General features: G+C 34.1%; 1 protein-coding gene across 3 annotated transcripts in view; it reads left to right on the top strand.

Annotated features, from left to right (window-relative positions):
* The window catches only part of CRIM1 (cysteine rich transmembrane BMP regulator 1), a 223,389-nt gene that overhangs the window by 127,917 nt on the left and 82,743 nt on the right, over positions 1-12,729 (top strand). For 2 of the 3 annotated variants that reach the window (XM_031951261.1, XM_031951263.1), the window contains exons 5-6: positions 4,417-4,538; positions 11,248-11,430. In XM_031951261.1, coding sequence (XP_031807121.1) covers positions 4,417-4,538; positions 11,248-11,430 — 305 coding nt within the window. The remainder of the gene's footprint in view (positions 1-4,416; positions 4,539-11,247; positions 11,431-12,729) is intronic. The other variant, XM_031951262.1, reaches the window with a different exon arrangement.

Consider the following 12,729-nt stretch of genomic DNA (forward strand, 5'->3'; position numbering starts at 1 on the left):
GGATTAATATCCAGGGATTCACAATTAGTGTGGGAGGTTAGATTTTAACTCGGCTGCTCCTGACTCTAGACCTGGCACTCTGTTCAATGTGCACCTGGCTGCCATAGTACACACCAATGGGTAGGAATACATTGATACCAGATTAATCTTGATATATGAGTCTGATTGTCATTTCTTCCCTCAGAGTTCTTCAGTGCCTTCCCATTGCCCACCAAATAAAGTCCGGACTCTATCCTAGCATTCAAGGGTCTTCATGAGCTAGTCCCAGCCTACCTTTTCAGTCTAACTTCCCCCTTTACTACCTTTCTAGTCCAGGTGAACTAGACTAATTTATTTCCTGAATATGTCTTATTTAGTTCATGCTGCTCCCTTCTTTCTACAATGATCCTCCCACCTCCTCTACTCACTGAAATCATACCTATCTTTCAGTTTCCAGCTGTAAAATCACCTCATCCCTAAGACTTCTCTGATACCACAACTGAAAGTGAGCAAGCTCTTCTTTTGGATTTCCATAGCCCTTTCTTCCTTTTTTTTTTTTTTTTTTTGTTGTTTTTTGTTTTTTATGACCTTTATGTATTACCTAGCATTACATTTAACACTACTACCTAGCATTATATTTAATAGTGTTTTATCTCCTGATAAGGTTCTTAAAGCAGAACTGTTTGAGCCTTTATGAAACCGCCACAGTCCATTTGGCCATGGAAATTATTTAGTAGATGTTTGTTGAATGAGTATCAGTTATGAAGATGGCTTTAAAAACCAAACCTTTTTGCCTATCTGGGGCTATTTAAATATTCTCCAAAGGGGGAAAATATGGGAAAGTAGTAAGGAGAAAAATATGTACTTCTCTACTCAGCTGAAAAATAGTCACCAAAGTGGAAAAGTTTGGATGATTCCTAGCAGTTAGATTATCAAGCCATCCAAGATTTCAAATATTCACTGAACTTATAAAAATTACTTATAAAATAATACCCTAATCAGTTCCCTTCTGGATGCAGATGTGATTACATTATGTAATTATTTTAATATGAAATATTGATTGGTCAACACCTGACTAATGACAATATTAGTGGCTCGATTTTTCTGGCAAAATGAAATACAACTTCTCATTTAAAATTAAAAGTCTATAAGTCCTTCCTGGCATGCTGTTTCATATTAGCATCTATTCTTTGAGATAATAAATTCTGCTCTAATTATTAATACTGAAGATTTTTGGATAAAAAGTACATTTTTAAAAATTATTATTATAGTTCCTACAGTAGTATATTATGCTGGATTCTGAATTTGAAATCAAACTAATCTGGGTTCAGATCCTGATGTTGGCTCTTACTAGCTATGTGACCATGGGCAGCTACTTAAAATCTTTGAATTCTAGTTCCCTCATCAGCAAGAAGGGGACACAAATAGACTCTTCCTCACACCACAAGGTTGTTGTAAGATTCTGATGAGATGCTGTATATAAATACACTGGAAAGTTTAAAGCATAGCATAATTCTTGGTTGTTATTGTTGTTGTTAATAAGTTCATTTTAGCAGATCCTTGAAATGTATCTCTGGATCATAAAAATAAAAAACCTGGAAAATATAATTGCCAAGCTATCTTTAAAAGATTATGGCAAACAGAAGTGGTGTGGCAGGACAGGAGAAAGACAAATACTGGCTCACTTCTTGGCAAAAAATCTAGAATGAATTATGAGATAATTATTAAAAATATATGACAGAAAATATTGATCAGGAAGAACTTGTATAGATTCATCAAGAACAAGTCATGACAAACAAACTTCATTTCCTTTTATTTTTACAAGGTTACTAGACCTATAGATTAGGAGAATATCATCAATATAGTTTACCCAGATTTTATCAAAGCATTTGACAGACTTTCATATTATCCTTATGAACAGAATGCAGGAGTTTGCAGTAGATTATTGTACAATTTTGTATGTTTGGAGCTGGTTGAATGACCAAACCTATTGAGTAGTCCTGAGTGGTTGTCAATTTGTCATTTGACATTTGTCAAAATGTCAATTTGGAAAGAGATCTCTAATTGAGTTTCCCAAGAATTTGTTCTTGGCCCTGTGCTGTTCCACATTTTTGTGTGTGACCTGGATAAAAGCATGGATGTAATGCTTATCAAATCCACCAATGACATAAAGCAAGGAGGAATAGCTCATATTTTAAATTGTAGAATCAAGGTTTAACATTTTTTAACATTCTAGAATCAAGGAATCTGTCTAAAGTAAAAAAAAAAAATCAAAGAGCTCTGAGAGTCATTATGAACTACAAACTCGATGTCATCGAACTGTGGCATGCTAATGCTTTCTTAGGCTACATTCAGAAAGGCATGGCAATCAAGACTTGGTAGGTGCTGATCAAATGTATTCCATCCTAATGTTCAGTTAGTTCAGTTCTTGGTGGCACATTTTAGGAAAGACATTGAGGAGGTGGAGAAGGCCCAAAGGAGAGTAAATAGGATGGAGAAGAGCTTCAAGTTCATATCATAGAATGATTTAAGGAACTGGAATATTTAACATAAAGAAAGCAAAATTTAGAGAGACCCGAGAGTCATTCTTAAGGTTTTTTCAAAGGATATCTTGTAGAACTTGGCACCAACAGGAAACACTAGGGACAATGCATAGTAGCTTCTGAAGAGGCTTTGGGCTTGATTTGAGGGGAAAGGCCTTAGCAATTTGAGCTGTCCAAAGAAAATATGGGCTTCTCTCCCTCACTGAAGACAAGGAAGTCTTCAGACAAAAGTTTTTCCAATATAGGTAGAATTAGATGAACCTTGTCTACTTAAAAGTTCTAGGAACCTTTGGTCTTTTTAATCAAATTTTCTGATAAATTAATTGGTGCTGTTTGGTGATTTGCCCTTTATGTAGATTATCTGAGGATGTCCATTGAAGAATATAAAAAAACTTTAAATATTAGTGAAAAGACAATATGTCCCATATAGTAAAGGAATTTTCACATTTGGTCTAAAAGAAAAGTCAAGTACAGTCAAGTACATTTTCTGCCTTCAAGTATTTGAAGGACCATCATGTAGAAGAGGGATTAAACTTGTTCTTTTAAGCCAAGAGAGCAAAAATGAGACCAAAGGATAGAAATCTAGATTTATTGTAAAAGCTATTCCCAGTGCCACCTTGGGAGTAGCAGGCTTCCTTTAAATGGAAATTTTCTCATGCTCTAGACTGGGTTTGTGCTTGAGACATTATGTAAGGAAATACACATTTTCTTTGTTTACTGACTTTTTGAATACTTGTTGATTTTTTTATATGCTTAATTAATGTTTAGCTACAAATCAAGTGTTAAGAACAAGAACCAAAAAGAATGCTAGATTGAACCTCAATTCTTTAAACATCCATATATATATATATATATATATATATATATATATATATTCATAAAATGTAATATGTGGATATATTATCATGCAATATCATCTTATTTATCTATTGACTGATAAACTGAAGAACTTGAATTGAGATTATTTATTTAGATTTTAACTATCCAGAAAGTAGATGAGAAATTAGAAGTAAACAAAAACAAATGAAAACCCCTGGGCAGTCAAAATAGTTATACAACCCATGAAGTTTGTACATTTTATCCTTAGGAGAGCTTCCTAGGTCTTCACTAAGAAGTTTGATTACTATTACTTAAGGCATAATGTTGAAAAATCTTAGTTTTGTGATTTTCCAAACAGATTTTAAAATTAGAAAAAGCAGGTGCATTGGCAATGGCAAGAGAATGGATAGAAGGTAAGCAATGTGGCACAAGGGAATATTAGACTTGGCGACAGGAGAGTTGAGTTGAAATCTTAGCTCTGACCTTAATTACATGTGTGGTTCTCTGGGCAAGTCACTTAACTTTAAGCTTCAGTCCTCTTAGCCACAAAATGGGAATAATAATGCTTTCACTATTTACCTCATTGGGTTGGTAGAAGATTTTGTCAACTTTAAAGCACTACATATAATTCAAAAATATTGAAGGCCGTTCAGTGTAGTGACAAACATACTAAGCATATCCGTTACCCTTATTAGGTCTCAGTATATTATCATGTAGTGCATGTTTATAGTTATAAACTAATAAAAAATAAAATAATGAAGTTCAGAAACAACTCAATTTAAGAAGTTGTTGGTGAATTTAGTACGTTTTGCCAAAGATGCCCTACCAAAATGTTTAAAAAAATGTTTTTCCTTTTCCTTTTTTTTTTAAATCCATGGGTACTTAATGGGACAAGCTCACATACCTGTGCCCACTGATGTGGAATACGTTATTCACCACAATGCAAGATAAATGTGGCGTCACTGTTCAGAGCTGACATAAGGGCTGATTTAGCCAGCACCACAGCTAGTTGCAGTTCCCCAAACTTTGTTTTCATTTATTCATGGGATTTCCCCTCCTTTTTCTTTGGTTTCAGATGCGAATGTCTTTCTGGCTTATGTGGTTTCCCTATGTGTGAGGTGGGATCCATCCCCCGCATAGTCTCACGTGGAGACGGAACTCCTGGAAAATGCTGTGATGTCTTTGAATGTGTTAATGGTATGTGGAGTTTATATTGTTCATGGAGACTACTATAATTTTTGTGTGTGTGTGAGAGGAGATGGGAGGATTAAACTTGTCTAGATCAGACTTTTTATAAAACTGGGAAACAGTCTTATAAAACTAGGTCACTGTTAATATATTAGGATGTAGTTAAAATATTGTAGTAGGATAATACAAATTAGGGGAAAATCACCTTTTGTCAGTAAGAAATGAAAATTTTTGAAATGTAAAATATAATGACATATTGCAGTCATTCTCTGCTATTTTAAATTTTCAGTTTCACAGATTTTAAGGAAAAAATATCTTGGAATTTTTTACCATATTTTTTTTCCTTCATTTAAACATTCATTATAATTCCCATTATTGTCAGTGCATGATGTTTACAAATAAGAATAGGACTAGAGCCTCAGACACTTGAATCAGAAAAACATTGTTTTGGTGTATTTGAGTTGCTGCAGGTGTAAGGAGGGCATTTTCCCCTCTAGCATTCCTTTTCGTAGTATGCTCTCTGCTTCCAGTGAAATGTGGAGAGACAGAAAATTCTTAGGATCACAGATTTAGAGTTAGAAGGACCCTTGGAAGTCATCTAAACCAGACCCCTTATTTTACAAATGATGAAATTGAGGCTTAAAATCTTAAGTGACTTGCCTATATCACACTTCTAGTATATGAAGCAGAAATTGAATTCAGATCCTCATTACTCTAAGTTCAGTGCTATCTACTACTGCCATACATGCAAGATTCCTTAAAAATAGGCCATCCCTTTGTCTCATGATTTCTGGGGGGAAATGGTACTTGTGCTGCCTGAGAGTCAAGATCCAGGGTTTGGAAATATGACATTTATCGGATTTAGGGGCATTTGTCTTGTTTTATTTGTAATTTCATCAGCATGAAAAATTTTTATTTTGGAAACTCCCGTCCACAGATGCAAATTACCAACTAATTTGAAAATCATATTTTCTGAGAGTTACTTTTGACTCAGAGAGGTTAAGTAATTTTCCCCAGAGTTACATAGCTAGTATGGGTAAGAGGTAGGATTTCAACCCTAATCTTCTTTCTGGACAAATTGTCCCTCTGTTATGCTATTTCATAATGCCTCACACATATTGAGTGTTTAATAAATGTCTCAATTTGACTTGATTTACCTGTTATACTTATATGTGAGGAGGCAAAACTACAACACATCTCAACAGACAGATAAATTAATAATGTCAAATATAAATTAATTTTAAGCAGCATTGTCTGTTAACATTTAAACCAATTATACCTTTTTATACAAGAGACATGGGAAAGAATTGGGATAAATGTGTGAATTGTAATAGAAACGTTTTCCAGTATTGGCCATAAAAATATAGCCATCCTGAGGTTTCCTGGACTGGGGAGAATGTATATCCAAGGTTTTGTTTTGTTTTGGCTTGTGACTGACTGCAAAGCTGTTTTTAAGTTGTAGATATTCAGACCCCTGTATGCTTCTCTACTGGTCACTTACAAAGACCACTAAGCTGAACATAAAAATAGTTGTAGGTTACATGTTTACTTAGGAAATACATATTAACGTTATCTATTGTGTTATATTGTACATGTATTTTATCAAATATTTTCCAATTATTTTTAACCTTCTATGACATTGATTTTTGAATTTGATACTTCTGGAATAGAAGAATTAGGGAAGTGTAGACATTACCGCTTCCTTAAAGGCTTTATCATTATCATTAGTCAGTAAGATAAAGCTGAGGGGGGACAAGGAAAAGGGTTGGACCTTGGACTTTTTACTCATTGCTTTCTTTTTGATACTTATGTAAACAAGCCAGATCATAATAATATATCTGATCATAATAAATAATTCGTGGCATTTTCCATAAATGATTACTTAACTAGTCCCATTCAGCAGGCTGTGTGCCAAGCACTATACCAGGTACTAGAAATACAGAGACAAGAATGGAAGACTGTGTGCCCTCATGGAATTGCCATTCTATGGCGCTTCTAAAGTTAGATTTTTTTTTTTAGATTAATGTTTTCTTCTCAGTTATAAAGTCCAAGTCATAAAGTCTCCCCATCCTTTCTCCCCAACTTTTCCTGGTTTCCTCTCTTATCTTACAGTCTACCAGTATTAAATCATGCCTTTGAATCTAAAAATCCCATTACTTAATAAATTGCATGTACAAGCTTATTCATACTCTTACTAGTTTAGGAAAAGAAATGACTTTCCTTCATTTTCTTCCTTTCCTCTAAAAACTTGTATTTTCTCGTCAGGGTTTGTTCAACCTAATGTAGCATGTGCAACCTTGAACTTCTGATCATACTTATTTTCTTAGGCTTTTAACATTTGACTCTAATAATAGGATTTAGTAGGGCTTTTAGTTGCAAGTTCTATTCCTGTTGTTTCTCTCTTGTTTCCATTATCTTCATAGAAAATATTTCTTGATGGTTTTCAGCCTTATCCTGTCATTGAGAAATTCAAATGAGATAATATCTGGATTTCACTTTGCAATCCTTTAAGTGCTATATGAACTGAATTAGTATTTTATCATTATCCTACTTGAGATACTTAAATAAGATAAATTACCCAGAATCTTATGGTTCCATAAGTTGTTCTGAAGTAAAGTGAAGTATGGACAGATCTTCTAGGAAAAAAAAGAAATTATATATGTATGTACATATCTACAAATCAGTCAATAAATATTTATTAAATGTTTACTATGTGCCTGGCACAGTGTAGACCAGGCAGAAAGAAAGATAGCCCCTCCTCTCCATCAGGGAAACCCACACTTAAAAGGGAATTTAAGGGGTGTGGGAAGAGATGAAGGTAATAGACACTGAAAAATGATGAAGTCCCTCAAATAGTTTGAAAAATGAAACTGGTTGGTCCTGGTCTGATCCTTCTTTAGATGGAGATTCTAGGAGGGATTAGGTTGGAGACCTAAGGTGTAAATTCCAGGGCTAGAGTGATCTTGAGAATGTCGAAGTTTTTGAGGTATAACAGAGAATCTGGAGTGCAGTCTGGTGAAAAATGAAAGTATGGTTGACTTGGGTAGGTCTGAGAGGAGCCATCCAAATATACGTTTCATAATCTGTTGTCCACATAGGTACACATAAATTAAATAGAGGCAAATTTGTTTTATAAAATTGTATATAACTATGATTACATATAAGTGCATACTATTTATATTCTTGTAAAACTCTTTTCCTTCTTTATGAAGATGAGGAGCAGAAAGGGAAGAGGAACCATAAAGGCAAATTATATATTTCTTTATAGAACGAGGCTTGGAATAGCTCCTTGTTTCAGTACTGCAGGATGTCATCCTTACTGGGAATTAATTTCATTTATCCCTGGGTGTCTTTGTTTCTGTTTGTTAGACATTCAATTATGAATGAGGCTAAAAGAGAACAATGCTATTGGTTCATCACCTTCAAAATAAGGGCACTTATTGTGCTGATGTGTGAAAATATTCTGCATGTACAACTGCCTTTTACATTTCCCCTAGCACATATTCATATACAGTATCTGTCAGCCTGCTGGAAATTCCTTGTTCTCATTTTATCCATGTCAATGCAAACTACACTCTTAAAATACTTCATCATCATTTAAAAACCAAACATTTCTTGAGTCCACTGTGTGCATAATATTACTTATAAATCAACACTTAGAAGTGTTTCCAGGGTCAGCAGATGCATTTCTTACACTATGGGAATTCTGGCAATATTAAACAAATATTCTATATATTCACTTGAGTGCCTACTAGTTTACTGTCTGGTTAATTTCCTTTTTTCCTGATTCCCTATCATATATATCTTCAGAATATTGCAGTGGTGTTCCTTCCCTGTTACCCATGATGATTATGTGCCTGATCTTCACAAGCCAAAGACTTTGAGGGAATTGTTAAAATTTAGAGTGATGAAATTTTCCTATAGACACATGGCTTTTTTTTTGACAGTCATTCATTAATTAATAGGTTTGCAGCTCACACCCAAAGAAACCAAAGCCAGAAACAACTAATAGTTATATCCCACTGAGAAATTAGAGAACAAAAAAAAAGGGAAGGAGAAAAGAGATCATTTTTCATTTGTGTTTCCATATATCATAATACTATATGAACTTATATGCTTTAGACATTTTTAGAAACAAATAACTGTGGTGGAATCATTAATACCACAGGATTAAACCTGTGGTTTGAAGTTCCCCTATACCTAGCAAAGTGCTTTACACTTAGTTGACATTTAACAAATGTCTTTTTAATTGGGTAGTCTTAAATTGAACTAAAGTTCTTTACTATCCATCAAACTCAGCACCATTGATCTGTATACTTTGTCAGTTAGGAATGTTTATTAAGTCCTTTGTATAAAGCCTTGCATCTAGGAGCCATGAAATGCAAAAGTAATAAAACACAAGTTGTAGTTCTTATGGAGTAGTATATAGTTCACTTAAGTGGTGGAAAACACATGCTAAATTACTGAGAAGACACTTTTACAGTGCAATGCATTATTAGGTACAAATCTTGTCGTTCACAGCTTCCTTTTTAGCACCTTATCTTACTGGTCCATTTAGACCTTTCTTTTAGAGCTAAATATAGTCATAGTACTGTGCTAAAAGCTTGCCTATTCAATCATAGTAATCAATGAAGTAATTAATATTTGTTTCTCAAAGACTTAAGTTAACCATTATGCTCTGAACTAGAACAACAGCCTTAAATATAGCCTGCCACCATATTTCATAATTCAGTGTGATTTTTTTCGTGGGTTTGTTTGTGGATTTTTTTTTAGAGTAACATTGTTTGATCCTCTCTCAAATACATCTCCACTAATTTTTTCTTGGGTTATACTCTAGGCAGAAAAAATTATCTCATATATATTCTAATACCTACTATCCTTAGAACATCTTTACATTAATAACCAAGATTCTTCTCCTACCTTTTAAATCACTTATCAAGAATATTATTGTTCACAAATTGATAGGTCAATTTGATCGAAAAATCAAGTGGTTGATGTTGCTTGGTTTATATAACTGTAAAAATAATTTTTAAATTGCATTTTGAGATTTCTTTTTGCAAGTTGAACACAATTTAAATCAGTATTTTGTTAGGAAAAAAATTGTTTTTCTGATGAAAAATGCAAGCATGAATTATCAAAACACATTGGTTTCTAAACGTAGGGACTTGTAGCCTAGCTGATCACTTCATCAGTAAAATAAAGAAGAATTTTAAGATATTAAGAAACTGATTTAAAAAGATAAACTTTTTTTTATAAAATTAATAACCATCAACTTAAATCACCATACAAAAGGACGAAACATCTTAACCCAAATCCAAAACCTTTAACAAGTTATAAAGCCCAACAAATTTACAAGTGACCAACAAGCCAAAAAAATATTTTTGCTTCGTTTACTATTTCAGGCCTTCCCAAAGTACTACTACCCTTTGGCCTCCTTTTTCCTTCTAATAAGGCATTAGGAAATAAAGATAAATTTAAAATCTTTTCAAGGGGAGATGTTCCTTCAGTTCTATCTCAGATGTGATTTTAGACAAGAAAATACTTTGAAAGTCAAGTTGTTATGCAGATATATAGTAGTTTTAAGTGATATTTGTAGTAGACTGGCATTTCTGTGGAACTTTGGAAGGGGAACTGAACTGATTGTAGAGCATAATGCAGAGATTTCCTAAGACCATGTTAATGAACAAAGAACATTCAACAAAAGGACCTTGCTCTTTTCATCATTTGAAGTAATTTGTTTAAATAGAATCTCCAGAAGAGCTCTAAGTTTAGAGAAAGAAATTTATACTGAAATTCCAGTTCTGAATACAAGTAAGTGCTACTATCAGAATTCATTTCTACTGTGTTCAGTTCTGAGCCTTAATGTGTTATAGACAAGTATTGTCAGAAAGTGGACCATGTTCGAAGGAGGACAAATCCAGTGATAAAGGCTTTCAACACCATTGGTATAAGGGACTAAAGCTATTTAACCTGGAAAGGGGAATTCTTTACATGACTAGGGATAACTGTCTTCAAGTATTCGAAAGGTTTTATGCAGAAGAATGATCAGCCTTGTTTTGCTTGGCCACAGAAGGCAAAAAGAAAACTTGTGGGTGGAAACTGGATCTTGGAGCCATTGTCAGTTTCATAGAAGGAAAAATTTCCTCACACTTAGTGTTAAGTTGAATAGAATGCACCGAGATCCCTATTGTTTGGATGTCTTCTTATGAAATCTGGATAGGACTCTTTGTTAGGAATGTCGTACTGGAGAACAGGGGTAGTTAGTCACAACATGACCTCTGAGGTCCTTATCAACCCTTAAGATTTTTATGATTCTTTAATGCTATTTTTTAAAAGAAAGCTGAAGAAAGAATAATATAGGAGAGAAGATAGATATGGGGATGGAAAAAATAGTCACAAGAAAAATTAGAAAGGCCAAAATAACTTATTTATGACTAAAAGAAGAAATTAACAGAAATAATTCTTTTGGTTATTTTAACAGGAATGTCAGGAGAATTCAGGGTAAAAGGCCTCTTTCCTTGATTAACAAAAATCAGTGAAAACTTTGCTAAATAAGTTTTAGAATTTAGTTGTTTTTTTTCATTTAATAAAACACACTTCCTTGATTATGTTCATTTTTGATCAAAGTACTCCCATACAAATATCAAAAAGCTATTTGAAAATATATTATGCCACATTTCCTTTGAATGGACCTTTTTTTTTTAAATTTATTTCCTAGAAACGAAACCAGCTTGCGTTTTTAACAATGTGGAATATTATGATGGAGACATGTTTCGAATGGACAATTGTCAATTCTGCAGATGCCAGGGAGGTGTTTCTATTTGTTTCTCTGCTCAGTGTGGTGAGCTGAACTGTGATAGATACTATGAGCCAGAAGGAGAATGCTGTCCTGTTTGTGAAGGTAATTTCTCGGATAAAAATGGAGGACTAATAAAATCTGCTCAGCATATACAGAAAAGTGAAGCATTTTGAATAATTCCAAAACCTAGCTAAGAATGCCATGATTGTAATTCTCACCTGACCCTTATCCAGATCCCTGAAAAATACTGAAGGAAAGGAGGAAAGGAACACACATTTATAAAGTACCAACCATGGGCTAGACCCTCTGCTAAGCACTTTATAAATATTATCTATTTTATCCTAACAACAATGCTGAGAGATAGGGGCCTTTATCCCCATTTTACAAATGAAAAAACAAACAGAAGGTAGTTAATTGGCTTGCCTAGGGAAACACTATCTGAGGATAGATCTGAATTAAGGTCTCGCTTATAAGCCCAACCATTTATCTAATCTGCCATCTCACTTCCAGGAAGAAGACTAACTTCCTTTTATATTTTGCTCTATTTCTCATCTCTTAACCTCTTATCTAACCCCCTGTACACATCCCATTTTGGGAGTGGAGGGGAATGACAATATTACTAAGAGAGCATAGAGTACCAAGCTTAGAGTTAGGAAGACCTGAATTCAGATGTGATTTTCTAACACTTACTAGTTGAGTGACCTAGGGGAAATCATTTACCCTTGTTTGCCTCAGTTTTTTCATCTGGAAAATGATCTGGAAAAGGAAATGGAAAATCATTCCACTATCTCTGCCAAGAGATTCCCAAATGGAGTCACAGAGAGGCAGATACGACTGAAATAACAATATTACTAAGAACACTATCAATTATTTTTACTCCAGAGAGCAGAATCAAGAGCAAAGAGGCAAATTTGGGCCTGAGCTTGTTTCTATTCTTCTCCCACCAAATCCCCATACCACCCACCACTGAAATTCATAAAGAGAATTTTAGAGCAGGAACACACTTTAAAATCAGTTGCCCTTTAAAGATATGTTCAGTTTTAAAGAAAACCAGGGAGTGGTAGATCCAGGACTGGAAGCAAAATATCTTGTATTCTTTCTTTTGTATTACACTGTGCTCCTGTTCCCCAAAGATGAAGAATCTTAAAACCCTAAAATGATAAACACGAAACTTGGAGCGAAAACAGCCGTTTTGTATTCTTCTCATCTCACTGCCTGCAGTGAGAGGATATACCCTACAATACACACTTATACATAGAACCATACATCTTTGATCCTTTGGATCCAATATCTATCATGTGTATATCTGTGTGTGAGTGTGTGTGTGAAGAGAGAAAGAATTATCTCCACCTCTTTTGATCCTATGTACATCTTGCTTATGTGTTATGTGTCTGTGTATAA

This window comes from Sarcophilus harrisii, chromosome 2 (genome assembly GCF_902635505.1).
Source record: "Sarcophilus harrisii chromosome 2, mSarHar1.11, whole genome shotgun sequence".
Lineage (NCBI taxonomy): Eukaryota > Metazoa > Chordata > Mammalia > Dasyuromorphia > Dasyuridae > Sarcophilus > Sarcophilus harrisii.